Raw genomic sequence first — 15,264 nt, forward strand, 5'->3', positions numbered from 1 at the left:
ATGGACGGTGTTGAAGGTTGAAAGAACGCCGGAGCGGGGATCTTGGAGCCAAGGTGATTTCGAAACTAAGGAGCCACTCAAGCGTCGTACACTTGCCGAACTTCCGTCTCCTCAATACTGGGCTCCACGACAGCGGCCGCGAATACCAAGGGAGGTCCATTAACTGAATGAACAGAAGGTGTCTAGAAATGCATGAGATGTCTCCTGCTCCACATATGCCGCCACACTACTTGCGTGCTCGATTGTCGGCCCTGGAACCTTACGAGTTGATCGGAAACTATGTCTACATCAGGAAGGCTGTATGTTCCGCTCCCAAATTGAAGACTTGAGTGCTTTCCCTAGTCCGACCCAAAGAGCTTCTCAACGATTCCCTGATCGAAACGAGGTTGAGATTGGGATTCTCATCGTCTGTCTTTGTCTTCGATGTGACCATGGACGCCTGAAGCCTGAGAATTGGTGCGATGTACGACCAGAGCACGCGAGCTCAGATGAATATTGGCAAAGACGGCAAAAGATGGCTATGAGCAATCAGAGGCATGACAAAGCCCACGTGTATACGCCAGGCCACTCATACGAACATGCCACAGACGACAAGAGATGCCGATGTGACTCTCTTGTCAGCACAAGCGCGCTTGGTAGGAACGCCCTGCTAGGAATGATACCCAGCCAACATACAATATGCGCTTATTTAGTGGACCGATGCTCTATTTTCGAGAACTTGTGGGCCCTGAGGCGCATGCTGGTTAAGGCGTATATGTCTTGGAATGTTCGATAGCCGTCGATGCCCGATCGCCGGGGATTCATTCGGTCATATACGAAAGGAAGAACGGCGGCCAGTTCGCGACTCATTGGATGGTTCTCCATATTCCTTGCTTGATGTGAATCAACGCGGGCATTGTAAAGTATGTAGATGCCAGTGTATAAAGAATCGGTCCAACCAGCTGCACAAGCTCCTCGAGGACGAGAAGTATACTTGTTTAGTCTGTTTCCAGACATGAAAAAGGTTTAGAACCTCGCAGGGATACCGTTGTAGATGGACATCTACCGGCCTTCGTTGGGATGCTCCGAACTATAGAGCGGGGTGGTGAGATACAACGCTGGAACTAGCGAGCACGCAACGGCGCCGTAGGGTCGCTCGTGTATTGTTCCGCAGTGATCTTGGTTGGCCAGAAAACGGAGATGCGACCATGTTTGGGTCAAGGTGGCAAAGGGTCCTGGCAAGAGCAAAAGTGTTATGTCGTCTTATTCAGGGGATTGGCGAAGACGAAGAAACTCGCTTTCGAGACCCCACGGAAAGCATGCCGGGCAGGTGTATGCATGATCATACGTTTTGTTAGTCTATTGGGGCAGAGACCAGACAGTATCGTTCGCGCAGCTGGTACGAGGTATATTGCAGAAGGAATACAGTCAGTTAGACGATGTTTGAGAAGAGTTGTAGGCGGGGAGCGCTAGGCCCAAGACGGGTGGAAAATGGAAAGCGCGCGGCCTAGCGCGAAATCGCGAGGAAAGCGCGTCCTTGTCTCCCCTAGCGACGACGTGCTTGCCCCTCAAGCAACACGCACCCTTACGACTGACGACCGACGACTAACAGAATGGCGGACAGACAAACACCTTTTTCCATCAGCCTCTTCGGTAGCCAAGCCGGCGATGGCCCTCAAGATGCAGCTGCACCTTCGCGCGTACAGCAGGCGCTCGTCGACTTTATCATGGACTTTACTCTTGACAACATATTTGTCTACAGGTAGAGAAGATTGTCGAATGCACCGCATGCGCTCCTCTGACCAGTTGCAGAGATCAAATACGCGAGAACGTGCTCCTGAAGCAGTACTACTGCGATATTGATGTCGCGCATCTCATCAGCTACAGTCCAGAGCTTGCACACGATCTCCGACAGAATCCAGCGGAAATCATACCCCTCGTACGTCGCATAGCTCAGCATTGCATGCGCATGCTGACAAAGACTAGTTCGAGTCGGCATTGAAGGCGTGTACACAGCGCATTGTTTACCCCTCACAAAAGAACATCCAGCTTCCCGAGCACCAACTGCTCCTCCATTCGAACGCTTCCGAACTTTCAATTCGCGACCTGACCGCAACCAACGTTTCCCAACTTGTTCGCATACCCGGCATCATCATTGGTGCCTCGACGCTCTCGTCCAAATCGACCGCGCTCGCTATACGATGCAGAAATTGCCAGCACGAAGAGATCTTGCCCGTATCAGGTGGCTTCTCAGGTGTGTCCCTTCCAAGGACATGTGGACGGAAGCGAGGAGAGGGTGAGATTGGAGAACAATGTCCGCTGGATCCTTACTACGTCATGCACGAGCGCTGTCAGTTCATCGACCAGCAAGTGCTCAAGCTGCAGGAAGCGCCCGACCAGGTTCCAGTTGGCGAACTACCACGACACATAATGATATCCGCAGACCGCTATCTGGCGAATCGCGTCGTTCCAGGTACACGGTGTTCGGTCATGGGTGTCTTTTCCATTTATCAGCAAAAGGGGTCTAAACGTGCTGGCAACGCCGCAGTAGCTATCCGTAACCCATACATACGGGCAGTTGGCATTCATGCCGAAGTCGATCACGGCAGCAAAGGCAACGCTGTCTTCACCGAGGAGGAGGAGCAAGAGTTCTTGGAGATGAGCAGGAGACCCGATATCTATGAAGTCTTTGCACGTTGCATCGCACCCTCCATCTACGGAAACCAGGATATCAAGAAGGCTATCGCTTGTCTACTGATGGGTGGTGCGAAGAAGATCCTGCCGGACGGCATGAAGCTTCGTGGAGACATCAACGTACTCCTCCTAGGTGACCCTGGTACTGCCAAATCCCAACTCTTGAAGTTTGTTGAGAAGGTCTCGCCAATCGCAATCTACACTTCTGGCAAGGGATCTTCAGCAGCCGGTTTAACAGCATCTGTGCAGCGCGACCACAACACACGAGAGTTCTATCTCGAGGGTGGTGCCATGGTGCTAGCTGATGGTGGCGTAGTGTGCATCGACGAGTTCGACAAGATGCGCGATGAAGATCGAGTCGCCATTCACGAAGCCATGGAACAACAAACCATTTCCATCGCCAAAGCAGGCATCACCACGATCCTCAACTCGCGAACCTCGGTGCTAGCAGCCGCTAACCCTATCTTTGGCCGCTACGACGACATGAAGACACCTGGCGAGAACATTGACTTCCAGACTACAATCTTGTCGCGTTTCGACATGATCTTCATCGTGCGCGACGAACACGACCGCGGTCGCGACGAGCGAATAGCAAAGCACGTCATGGGTATCGCGATGGGCGGCCGAGGTGTTGAAGAGACAGTACAGGCCGAGATTCCGATCGAGAAGATGAAGCGCTACATCACATACTGTCGGCAAAAGTGCGCACCGCGTCTGTCGCCCGAGGCGGCCGAGAAGCTTTCCAGTCACTTTGTTAGCATTAGGCGGCAAGTGCACGCTTCGGAGATTAACGCAAACCAACGGTCCAGTATTCCCATTACTGTTCGTCAACTGGAAGCTATCATCCGTATTACCGAGTCGCTGGCGAAACTTTCGCTGTCGCCCATCGCAGACGAGTCGCATGTAGATGAGGCGATTCGCCTCTTCCTCGCTTCTACAATGGACGCAGTAAATCAGGGCGAAGGGCAAAGCTCGAAGGAGCTAATGGACGAAGTCAACAAAGTCGAAGAAGAACTTCGAAGACGTATGCCTATCGGATGGCAAGTCAATTTGTCTACGCTCAAGCGTGAGATGGTGGATGGAAAGGGTTACTCGGAGCAAGCGCTCGCTCGCGCACTGCATGTCATGAATGCTCGTGAGACGATTAGATGGAGACATGGCGGTAGTGTGGTGTTCAGGGCAAGCGCATAGGCCAAGGCCATGATTTGAGCGGGCGAAATGGCGTCTAGCGTTTGTGGTGTTTGCATACGTGCTGTGGGTGCTTTCAGGACAGGATGCACGCTGGAAGTGCTTCACAACTGGGTGCATAGGGTGTTGACAACGCAGGCCTGTATTACTCTTGACAATGCCATCAAACGTTTTCTCTCTCACGCGCCATGTGAGGTCCGATAAAGTCACTGTTGATTCTGCGGTGTGATCTTGCCGACAGTAGTGGGTAGACGGCTTGAATTGTCGGACAGCGGAGTTGATCCGATCCGCTCCGAGCTCGGCGTCGCTCGGGGCAAGAGGTCGGCTGATGGCTCGATCTGATAACCCAGGGATCTTCATCTGATAACACTCGTCCACCTCATTCGTACCGCACGCCTGCAGCAAGTCAACATGTCCAACGACGCTGCTGCACCCGAACACGCCAGCACTCCGGCTTCAGATCACAATTACAGTGCTGTCTCATCGCCTGCAGCGTCGCCCGAAGGCAGTGCATTTGGGGCTGCAGGCTCTGACGACCGCCGCTCTTCTACCAGCCGACGTAAGTAGAGGAGCGCTTTTGCTTTTCCCGGCTGCCATGTGCCTGCGGTTCGCCGCGGCAGTCGGCTGCAAGACATGTCGCAACCGCATGCCCGACACTCGCCCGCTTCGCAACAACTGACAGCCACCCAGACCTCATCCCAAAGGCCCCGCCAACCTCATCGACCGCCGCCACGTTGTCTACCGCCAGCAACACAAATGGCCCCTGCCTGTCGGGCGGGGGCCCTGCGAGCAAGCACCACACCGTCCCGCCCCGCCCCAAGCCCGGCCGCAAGCCTGCGACTGAGGAGCCCGAATCCAGGCGTAAGGCCCAGAACCGTGCATCGCAGCGCAACTTCCGCGAACGCAAGCAGAAGAATGTGCAATGCCTGATAGAGACTGTCAACAGAATAACGCAAGAGATGAAGGACAACAACAGCGCGTATGAACGCTCCCTACAACAAATGCAAGAACAAGTGCACTACCTCGAAAACCGTAACAGGGCGCTAGAGGAAGAGTTGAAGATGTATAGACAAGCCGGCACCCCAGAGACGCAGGGCCTTTCCATGAATCCTCAGCATGCGTCTCACGAGGAAAAGCACGACTTCGGCATGCTGCGGGAAATCCCACGTCACGATCAACCACTCGAGAACATGCAGTCGGGCTGTGACCGGTGCACCCCCGAACATTGCGCATGCCTCGCCGACCTCACCCACGACCTGCAATTCTCGGGCGACGCCATGACCGGAGTTCTCCGCGATGGTCAAGTAGACTTGGACGACGAGAAGCACCCCCACGTGGAATACGAGGTCGACTTTACTGAGAAGTTCAAGACGAAGCCCCACCCTGCTGCGTTCGCGCCTGCGGCAGAAGAGCACAAGATCACAGACTGTGGTTTCTGCGAGGGACAGAAGGACATTTGTATATGCGACCCTCCTACTCGTGTAGACAGTGCCGACGAGTCCGGCTCATTGGCACACAAGGCGAGCGGCTCCTCGGCCAAAGACGTCAAGCCCAAGATGGTCATGACTGGGCCAGGTTCCTGCGCTGACTGCCAGTCAAATCCCCAGCAGCGAGCATGGTGTCAGAGGGTTGCTCAGCTCCGAGCTGACGAAACTCCTTCGAGCTCACGCCGCAGTTCAAGCAAGAGCAGCTCGTTCGACATCATGGAACCCAAGGCCTCCACCAGCATTGATATGAGGGCTGGCTTGTCATCCCCTGTGGGCACTGGAAGAACGGTCGGTTGCAGCGAAGCCTTCAAGTTGCTCGACGGCCGCGTCTCAACGGACCCGAACGATATGGACTGGCGTCAACTGAAGCCCGTCCCACAGACATTTGCACGACAAGAGGCTCGCAGAGACACGTTCACCATGGAACCCGGCATGTACAGTGCAATGGAGCTAGATGCGAGCAGCATCCTCACTACTCTTCAACACGCCCAGCGCCCCCTGCGGCCACGCCCGTCCGACGGTCCCCATGCACCACTAATCGAGGAAGCTGAGGAACGACGCCGAGCGTCTTTTTCGCCCATGACCAAGATTGAGGACCATGCCATGCTTGATGCTGTCTCGCACTACAACATTGGCCGATAGCACTCTGCTCGCTTCAGTGTTTGATTTGCCATACTTCTTTCCTTTAGCACTTCTGTCCATCATTTGCGGTGTTGGCATGCACTGTAACTCGTATGCCGTCTCGCATCATATCTCATGTGCATGGAGACATGAGCAAACTCCCGGGTCCTAACGCTCTTCACGATGCCAGGACGGGGATGATACCCTTTTCCTTTTAAAAATATTTTCTACTAGTTCTGTAGAATTTTGAGATGGCTACTGCAGCCAACGACTAGATTAATGACGAATTAAGACAACAGGCCCAACGCACTCGGCGTTGATGGTCGCATGATACTCTACACTCGACACTTGTTCTTGCTTGTGATTATCACTCTATTGCCTCTTGCTCTCAATTCTTGAGCAACAGGCCGAACAACCGTCCGTGCTCCGTTTTGCGGCTTGGCTAATCAGGTTACGACACTGGCAATCGTACCACTAAGGAACTTGCACTTGCACCTTCCGAGTTCAGACCGTCAATCTGACTCGACACCAGCCACTCAAAACGACTTTGTCTACACGTACACTATAAAGTTTTCACCGCCGATATAGGCTGGAGATGGTTCGGGACTGGCGTCGGGCTGTGAGTGGTGGCATTGGATGCCGGCCCGCATCTTATCTGATGATCTGATAAAATTTTGCTGCGCTAGTCCTGGAAGAAGCAAAGCGGGCTGCGTGCGGGGAGAGCTTTCACCCGCGCTTTTGTTCGCCCTGAGAAATACAATGAGAATAACGTGGCACCATGCCAGCAACTCAAGGGGTCAAGAACAAGTGAGCATTTCATCATTGTCAAATTCTGATAAGCGTTCTCAAGATTCACGATCTTCTCAACTTCCCTTCTGTACTACACTCCGCTGCGCTGGGCGATCGTCTCGCCTTGCTGATATTCAGCATTGGACTGTCCGTATTCCTGTGCATATGCTGTCATCACGCATCTACTTTCTTCTTTCTCTCCTTCAACACTGCCGCTACTTCTTCGCTCCATTAACAACAACCTCGTTTCCTTGCCCAACCCATTGGCCGTTCGGCCCAGCCCGTACAGCAACCTGCAGTACCATGTTATTTCACATTCCAGGCACACTCATCGTTCAAGCAAGGGAGTCGCGTACCTGTATGTCAACACCCCATCGCTGTGCATTTGCAAGTGCAACATTGGCCGCTTCTTGCTCGAGAGTCGTCGCGGCCTGTGCTAGCTTGCCGCCTATTGTGCATAGTTCTCCGCCTAGTTTGTTGAGGTCGGCGGCGAGCTTGAGGAGGTTGTCGGGGGTGTTCTGAGACATTCTTAGGAATCTAGGTGAGAGCTTCGTGAAGTTGTGAATATGACTACTAATCGACTCGAGTTTGAGCTATCAACGTGCTGATTATAGACTCTGATCGAGGATGAATATGTCAAGGCTGGTCGACAGTCGAGAATTAGAAAATCAAGAACACCCACATGTAGTGGGTCGGTCTGGGGATATATGTAGCAGCGGTGATATAGAGTGCTGGGTGTGTTTGCCCAACTAGTTTGCGGCGCCTGTCAATGACCGAGCATTCCATGTTGGCGCGAACAGTGCCGAGACAACGATGCTGGAATTCATAGACGGGTAAATCTACCAGTGTCGTATTCCAGCGTTTCAATAGATGGATCGTTGTCCAGTCTTCACATGCAGTCTTCGCTACGTACGTGTTACTGTCAGTACAATTTTTACGGGTAGTATATGAGCTTTCGATTTAATCCAAATCTTTGGTAAGACATCGAAGATCCCGACTCTTATCTTCTCCAGATCTTGCCCTTGAACAATTCTCACGCATACACAATGTCGTCTTCCTCGACCAGACACCCACTCGCACCCACCGCCGCACAGCACGATGCAAATTACCGATATAGCAAGCAGCTCACAGATTTGCTCAACGACATTGTCGAACTCAACAAGCCTATTGATGAGACAGCTGCGGAACACAAAAGTCAGCCGATTCCGCCATGTCTGTTGCTACTGCTGACGCATACTAGGCGCAATCTCGGTACAAGCCCGAGCGATGACATGTCTCAATATGAAGATGATGTGGATTGCGTACAAACTTGATCCAATCATCAAGGTGGACGCTATCACAGCGGAAAGGATGAGCAGGATGTTTCCTGAGATTGCAGGCTACTTCCTACTTGATTGAGGTATGGAAGGTAGTTGAGAGCACATTTTGTGGATACTAAGACTTGACATGTATGATGAAGATAAACTCCAAGTGGATAGGATGGTGCTGTATCTTCATAACATAACTATCAACCAAGTCTAGGATCGTTTTTGAATAAAGCAAGCCGCGCAAGTCGCCTTCGCTCTGGTGCACTAACTGGGATAACATTCTCCTCTTTAGCTTCTTCCAATTGCTGCGAGTTCTCTGTTGCTTGATTCGTGTCTTTGCCAGCCATCTCTATGTTTGCTTGTACTCTTCTCTGTACGTCGCGCATGTACAATCCCTCTTTGATATCTTCATCCTGGTCTCTGACAGCCATCTCGCGCATTTCTTCATCGAGTCTCATGTTGGTCTCTCGTGTAATTTCCGCTTTTCGTTCTAGAAGTGCAGCTTCACGTCGGTCCAGCGCTTCGCGGGTCGATTTGCATTTCGCCAATTCTGTTTCTATGATGCGGAATTCCTCGTCCAGGGTAAGAGACAGTGGAGCTAGCATAGCAGCTACTTGAGGGGGACTGCTGGGTACATTGAGTGTCGGAGGTGGAGAGACACCATCTTCCGGTGATCCTTGAGGCATGTTAAGAACAGGGAGTGGGCCATTCGGGTTTTCTTCCTGTCGAAGCGCCGTGTTTCGCTTCTTGGGCAAAGGTTCCAGAACGCCGTCCTTTGCATGTTGCTCGCCTTCGGTTAAAGCGGGTGACATGATGGAGTGAACGAGGTATGCGAACGAGATGGTCATGAGTTCTGGTTTATAACGCTGGCTGTAGGATTGATGATCTCGAACGCTTGAACAATCCGAGGAGTCGGTTTGTGTTTGCCTTGACTGTTGGTGACTGTCAATACATCGATTTCCGAGGTCATCAATTCGCTGTCACAATTCGTCATTATAGTATGTTTGCTCAAACTGGAATTCGTGTACATTGATTTATATCACAATCCGAAGGCCGTGGCGTCTTCATGTGAATCGCGTGGGGACCGTCGCAAATACGGCATCTAAGCCATAGACTCTTTTCGCATCGTCGTCAGTGCATCCAACACAATCTGTCTTGTGCTGTTCATCTCTAGATGTTTGAGCAAGACATCCTGCTCGCTATCGGGTGCCATGCCGGCAGTTTCAGGCACCCTTCTATCAAGATTGGTCGGGAAAGGGTCTGAATGTAAGTGCACCAAGTCAGTATATGTCTCGAACGCAGTCGTATGGGGAGATTACTCACATCCTTCTGCAACAACGCTCACGAGGGCTTTGAGCTCGTCGCTTAGCCCTTTCTTCCCATGCATCGCGGACATCGCGTCCCACGTCTTTTCGACGAGTGCATGTGTATCAACTGACTCCATTGGTTTGCCAAAGGCTGACCTATATGTACACGCATGAAATCAGTGCATGTATCATATGTGATTCGTACAAGGAGATCTCTTACGATATTTGTAGCAAGTTGGCAGATCGCTGAACGTCGGCCGAGTCATTCTGTCCCGCAGCATGAAATAAAGCTGGATTGAAGAACAACCCGTCGCCCATTTCTAGTGACATAGACACGTACTTCTCCAAGAAGTATTCTGCGAACTCTGGAAGGCGATACGCCATGTACCCCTCCTCGAACTTCTGGCTGAACGGCAAAAGCCTTGTCGGCCCACTCTCTACAGGCATAGCAGAGTGTGCGACTGCTCCCTGAAGCGTAAGAAACTGCGATGCAACCTGCATTGCTTTGGGAAACCTCTCGCACGATTGGTTGTCTTGAAACCCAATATGGTAGTCCCTGTGAGAGATTTGAGCCTTTGCGCCCGGCTTCACGATGTTGACTTGTGAAGTGAGGCGATGGTGTGGGCCCAGCCATGCTTCAGAAATGAGCGGCAACCATGGGTTCGAGTAATACTTTGCGAATGATTCCGGATCTTGCAAGCAATGCTTCGAGAGTGAGTTCCAGATACGGTCATTTGCTCCGGCTCCGGCAAAGTGGTCACCGCGTTTGCCAACCACTTTCTTTTCTTCCGCGATGATGTTTGCGTATACGCTGTTTACTTGCTCAAGAAGAGACGTGTTTTTGTAAAGACCCTTGGTGACGAACACTCCTGGCCCTGAAAGCAGGATGTGATACCACCTGTAGTGCGGGGCATACAATCAGTCCATGTCTCGAATTCAACTCACAAGTAAAAGGTACGTACTCATCCTGAAGCGCAGAGCGCTCCTCTGGACTGAGCGAGTGGTAGTCGGGAAGATCGTAAATAGGTACATTCAACTCGACACCTTTTGCAAGCGGATAATAACAAGACACAGACTCCGTTGTGAGCTTCTTGAAGTCGTCCAACGATGGTGGGTTCTTGACGGAGAACAGCCGAGGTCCGATTGGCGGATGGTCATGACTTCTTTGACCGTTGGACTGTTTATCATTCGTGGAGTGCATTATGAATAATATGCTGATTTATTGTGATACGTGCCCAGGTGTGGAGATGAATGATGTGTATGTCTACCGAGCTAGCTAAGATAGGACAGGACCCATGTATACCCGGCATGAGCCATGCTTGGCATCATGTGACATTTACTCAGATGGAGAAAGCATCCTACTCTAGTATGTAAAAGGGTGTGTTTAGAATTATATCTAAGAGAGATTATATGCTCGTAGAATACAAGCTATATAAGAAAGACAGCTGATAGAGAACTTAAGGAAAGCACGAAGTCGCATACCAGGTACTAAACTTGGTAGAGCTTCTACTTGTTACTTTGACAGTTCCTTAGATATCTTCTGTCTGTCTTAAACCTGTTGTTAACTACCTATGTACGTAATCAGCTGCCTCAACAGCGCTAGGTAAGGCCCGTACCGAGGAAGGTTCCGAAAAGCTTAAAAAGAAACAACAACAGCGGGATGTACAGCGGGATATGCATCGGGAAGTCGAAATTTGGTCAGTTGACTAGAACCAGACCGAAAATTCCAACGCATGCCTAGGTGAGCTATTACTAGTGTAACCTTTGTTATCTAAATGGGTTTCTCGCGAAAGTCTGCTCGTCGCACACAACCTCCAGGGCTATGTTCAAGATAGAGTCCCTTTTTAGCACCCAATCCTAAATATTCCTTGCTCCACGAGGTTCTTTTCTAAGCTCAAATTAGAATTATTACAGAACACAAGATGATGTGCAAGTGAGGAAGTATGTGCAAAACGCGAGGATAGATACTGAGCGGATGCAAGGCCTCGAACAAAAAGTGTCGAAAAGAAAGCGTCCGAAAAGCATGTAGAGCGTTTCCACGACTTTACCACCACGCCAGATGCATTGCCTGCAATCGGAAAGACTTCTGCACATCTCAGTTGATGGGTTGCTGCCTGCATGCATTAGTGGGAATGGGGTTGAGGAAGTGAATGAGAAACTGACAGTATAAAGCCGCAGCCACGGAAGACTTTATGCCTCACAATCTCATCCTCACTCCTCAAACCATACTCATCCAACCGTGTCTACAATGAAGTCTTCGTGGATATTTCTCATTCCCACCCTCTGTACTACCGTCTACACCTATGACATTCCAGAAGTTATCGGCTCGCTCAACCTTTCCGGCAACTCGTACAGGTGCGAGAATGGTAAGCAGATCGAATAGCGACAGAACGTAGCACAGCTAACATGGAACACTAGACGTGAAGCCCTCTATCGCGTGTACGGATCCATTGTTGAGCAACCACAAATGCTCGTGCACTTGCACAAACGTCATCATGTTTGAGCAACTGCTTTCTTTGTCTTCTTAGCCTAGCGGAAGCACCGACTCTTCTCTCGTCGACTGCTATGCAGGCAAAAACGAATGTCTTTTGCGCGAGCAGAAGCTAGTCGATGAACTCAAAGCGAAACAAGAGGAGCACATTCAACGCGAGCAAGAGCTAATGGATGAACTCGACGCGAAAGAAAAGGAGCACGCTCAACGCGAGCAAGACCTGTCCGCACGATTGAGTCAATGCCAGGGCAAAACTTTCCGTTACCAGGGTTGCTACACCGACGGTGCGAAACGAGTGCTAGCTGATAGCCTTGTAAGAGATCCAGCAATGACGGTCGAAAAATGCGCAACTATCTGTCAGGATTTTACACATTATGGACTGCAGAATGGCTATGCTTGCCTATGTGGGAATGAATTCAAACAAACTACGGAAAAGGTCGAAGAAAAAGAGTGTAGTACGAAGTGTGCTGGTAACGCCAACCAGAAGTGTGGAGGACCAGGGAAAAATTCTTTATATTCAAAAACGTTTTGAATGGGTTATGTTCCTTGAGATGGAGCGACAACCGTATCGCAATATGCTAGTTGCGTAGACATGGGTCAACGCAAAGGGAGGGTACTATGGGCGTATGGTGGCGTGTGACGTCTTGAAGGTGGGGTAATTTGGCAAATAATGGATGAAGAGGGAGGGTAGATAGGTTGGTGGTGAAATTCAGGGAGCAAAAATAGATAACTGTCCAATGACGCCGAAGGATGCTGTGAACCATGCTGACATGTCGACCAATGCCCACTACATCTTCAATCGCCTCATCGTTAGCTGTGCGGTTATCGGTAGCCTTTGAGAAATGACCATGTGTTTACCTCCATTTGAGCATTTTTGGTGTTGGTGATGGGCTGGGTGATGGAGATTTGGTGCCCAATGCAGACATGTTAGCACAGCATCTGGATCGTGATCAGCCCGCCTGTATGTTCGAGTGGCGTGCTGAGCTATGGCAAGGCGACAAGTTGTGCGCGACTATGGCTGTTAGATCGCTCCTAGCAGGAGAGCTAGAGGCCTGTCCATGTTAGCGTACATGAAGAGTGAGTAGTTGCGAACATCTGTTCGGGAGTGCAGTAGTGTTATAGTTGTCGCGAAGCATAACAGACAGGCGAGTAGACATGGCGTGCATGATCGGGCGCCGAACAAAGTACTATTGTGCAAGGCGCATGCCCAAAATGGAGCAAACTTGGACATGTCGCGGTGTAGAGCTGGAGATTGAGGTGACGTGGTGGGCAAAAGTGGGACCGCATTCTGGCCGGTGCGCAGCGGTTGCCGGGGGAGCGGTCGACTGAATCGTGTTTACCCAACCCAGACGAGACATCAGGCCGCGATAGGCCCTGCTTAGCTTTACACATACCACATCCCCGCTATCCATCGGGGCGTGACTACAGAGAAGTGCTCTCTGCTATTGCTACCATCGACTGCTGTCTTTCGCTGGAGGTTTCTTGCGCGTTCCACACCTAATCTACGCCGTCTCTCACTCTAGGTAGTCGACGCATGTCACCCACCCGCCGTGCATGTCCCGAACAAGTTGCAGGTCAACCACGAATTAATACTACGACTACAACCACCGAATAACACCGGACATGGCCGTCGGCCAGGCGCTGCCGGTGCGTTTTCCGTGCTGGTGCAAAGCTGTGTATTCATGGGGAGGAGAGGTAAGTTGCATCCGAAGCCGGCTTGCTGCAGCACCTGACCTGACCGCTCTTCTAGACAAAACGCGACCTCGGATTCATAGAAGGCGATCTAATCGAGGTCCTGAATGCCGGTGATGGGTCTTGGTGGATGGGCCGGCTGAAGCGCGACAGGCGCATGGTCGGACTGTTTCCATCCAACTTTGTCGAACTTCTCAGCGAAGATTACCAACCGTGGGCGCGCAATGGCAGCGGAGGAAGCATGTCGAGGCAAAACAGTGCCCAGGAGCAGCCCAAGCCGGCACCGCAGAAGCAGAAGAGCACCTTCAGGAAGCCCTTCACGGCTTACGCGGCTGCAGGTGCCCCGAATCCTGCTGCTGCAGCGCGAGAGAGGCTCAAGGCAGGCGGCATCAACTCGCCAAACGGCACTGTCAAGACCAAGTCTCCCTTTTCGTCGATGAAGCGGTCGTCTACCGAGAGCCGTGAGAGCCCGCCGCCTGCGTCTTCCACAAGAAAACAGTCAAACCTGCGCGCAGTATCACCACGACCTTCTTCCAAGAGAACACCCGTAGCTCGCGCCATCTCGCCAGCACCACCGTCACGCCATGGTTCCCATACACGCGCACCCTCGTCTCCCGCACCGCCTGCCGACTATCGCTACCAGCCTCGCGCCGTATCGCCCGCTCCTCCCATCCGACGCGGCTCGTATATCCCACCACAATCGCATGCGCCTCCAGCCCAATACCAGTACCAACCCCGTGGTGTGTCGCCTGCACCTCCCATACAACATCGCAACTACGCCCCAGCAGCATCTCCCGCTCCTCCACAACAGATACAAGACTTGTACCGAACAGCTTCACCAGCTCCGCCGAGACACAGTCAAGATGTTTACAGGGCAGCATCGCCAGCTCCGCCAAGACAAAGTCAAGATATTTACAGGGCAGCATCGCCAGCTCCTCACAGACAAAGTCAGGACTACTACCGGGCAGCCTCTCCAGCGCCCCCAGTCCACTACCAGCAGCATTCACGGGCTGTGTCACCCGCGCCGTCTTTTCAGTACCGAGCATACGACCGTGGACCTTCGCCAGCGCCATCGTTCCAAGAACGTTCACGTGCGGCTTCGCCAGCTCCCTCATTCCAGTACCGCGCATACGATCGAGGTCCATCGCCTTCTCCGTACCAGATGCAATTGGACGATGACGAGCAGAGCCGCGGCCCATCACCCGCGCCTTACAACGAAGAATACCAAGAAGACCCTGTTGACTCGCCTCCTCCGCCTCCACCACCGCATCGCGTCGCTTACGACCCAAGCAGAGCTCCGTCACCCGCACCTCCTTCGCATAATGGCTTCATCACACCCGAACCGCCTTCCCCTGACCCTAGAGCACGCGGAGGACACTTCACACCCTCTCCTCTTACCACAGCAATGAACGATGTCATGTCGTCTCTGCAGGATATGACAACATCAAGGGACGATGAGTCGCCAGAAGAGCCTCCGACCCCATCGAACCCATGGTCTCCGGAAGCATTTGACCAAGTGTACCAGGAGTCGGCTAAGAAGGTCAGAGCGCAGTCTGCAATGAGCCGTGGTGACGACGACGAAGAAGAAGGCCTGCCAGATGTTAACAACTATATGAAGCGCATGGAAAGTCGTCTACGGCGCATGAAGCAACAGGAGCAAGCAAGGAACGGCGAACTTTTCATGGGTGATGATGAAGGACCAACCGTAC

At 52.0% G+C, this 15,264-nt stretch overlaps 5 protein-coding genes across 5 annotated transcripts; 2 read left to right on the forward strand and 3 right to left on the reverse strand.

The window, feature by feature from the left end:
- The first annotated feature begins 1,559 nt into the window (after nucleotides 1-1,559).
- ACET3X_003305 (uncharacterized protein) lies at nucleotides 1,560-4,050 on the forward strand. The gene is made up of 3 exons (XM_069448565.1): nucleotides 1,560-1,741; nucleotides 1,792-1,918; nucleotides 1,966-4,050. The coding sequence occupies exons 1-3, from the start codon at nucleotides 1,593-1,595 to the stop codon at nucleotides 3,862-3,864; spliced, it is 2,175 nt and encodes a 724-aa protein (XP_069309852.1). The 5' UTR covers nucleotides 1,560-1,592; the 3' UTR covers nucleotides 3,865-4,050.
- Nucleotides 4,051-4,225: 175 nt separating this feature from the next.
- ACET3X_003306 (uncharacterized protein) lies at nucleotides 4,226-6,298 on the forward strand. The gene is made up of 2 exons (XM_069448566.1): nucleotides 4,226-4,420; nucleotides 4,552-6,298. Exons 1-2 carry the CDS (start codon nucleotides 4,273-4,275, stop codon nucleotides 5,988-5,990), a joined length of 1,587 nt encoding a protein of 528 aa, XP_069309853.1. The 5' UTR covers nucleotides 4,226-4,272; the 3' UTR covers nucleotides 5,991-6,298.
- Nucleotides 6,299-6,973: 675 nt separating this feature from the next.
- Nucleotides 6,974-7,285, reverse strand: ACET3X_003307 (uncharacterized protein; the record flags this gene model as incomplete). Its single annotated transcript, XM_069448567.1, has 2 exons — nucleotides 6,974-7,051; nucleotides 7,115-7,285. 2 exons carry the CDS (start codon nucleotides 7,283-7,285, stop codon nucleotides 6,974-6,976), a joined length of 249 nt encoding a protein of 82 aa, XP_069309854.1.
- Nucleotides 7,286-8,265: 980 nt separating this feature from the next.
- On the reverse strand, nucleotides 8,266-8,877 carry ACET3X_003308 (uncharacterized protein; the record flags this gene model as incomplete). The annotated part of the gene is made up of 1 exon (XM_069448568.1): nucleotides 8,266-8,877. The coding sequence occupies one exon, from the start codon at nucleotides 8,875-8,877 to the stop codon at nucleotides 8,266-8,268; it is 612 nt and encodes a 203-aa protein (XP_069309855.1).
- Nucleotides 8,878-9,167: 290 nt separating this feature from the next.
- Nucleotides 9,168-10,573, reverse strand: ACET3X_003309 (uncharacterized protein; the record flags this gene model as incomplete). The annotated part of the gene is made up of 4 exons (XM_069448569.1): nucleotides 9,168-9,325; nucleotides 9,389-9,528; nucleotides 9,593-10,270; nucleotides 10,335-10,573. 4 exons carry the CDS (start codon nucleotides 10,571-10,573, stop codon nucleotides 9,168-9,170), a joined length of 1,215 nt encoding a protein of 404 aa, XP_069309856.1.
- Between the last annotated feature and the right edge of the window lie 4,691 nt (nucleotides 10,574-15,264).

This window comes from Alternaria dauci, chromosome 2, assembly GCF_042100115.1.
Source record: "Alternaria dauci strain A2016 chromosome 2, whole genome shotgun sequence".
Taxonomy (NCBI): domain Eukaryota; kingdom Fungi; phylum Ascomycota; class Dothideomycetes; order Pleosporales; family Pleosporaceae; genus Alternaria; species Alternaria dauci.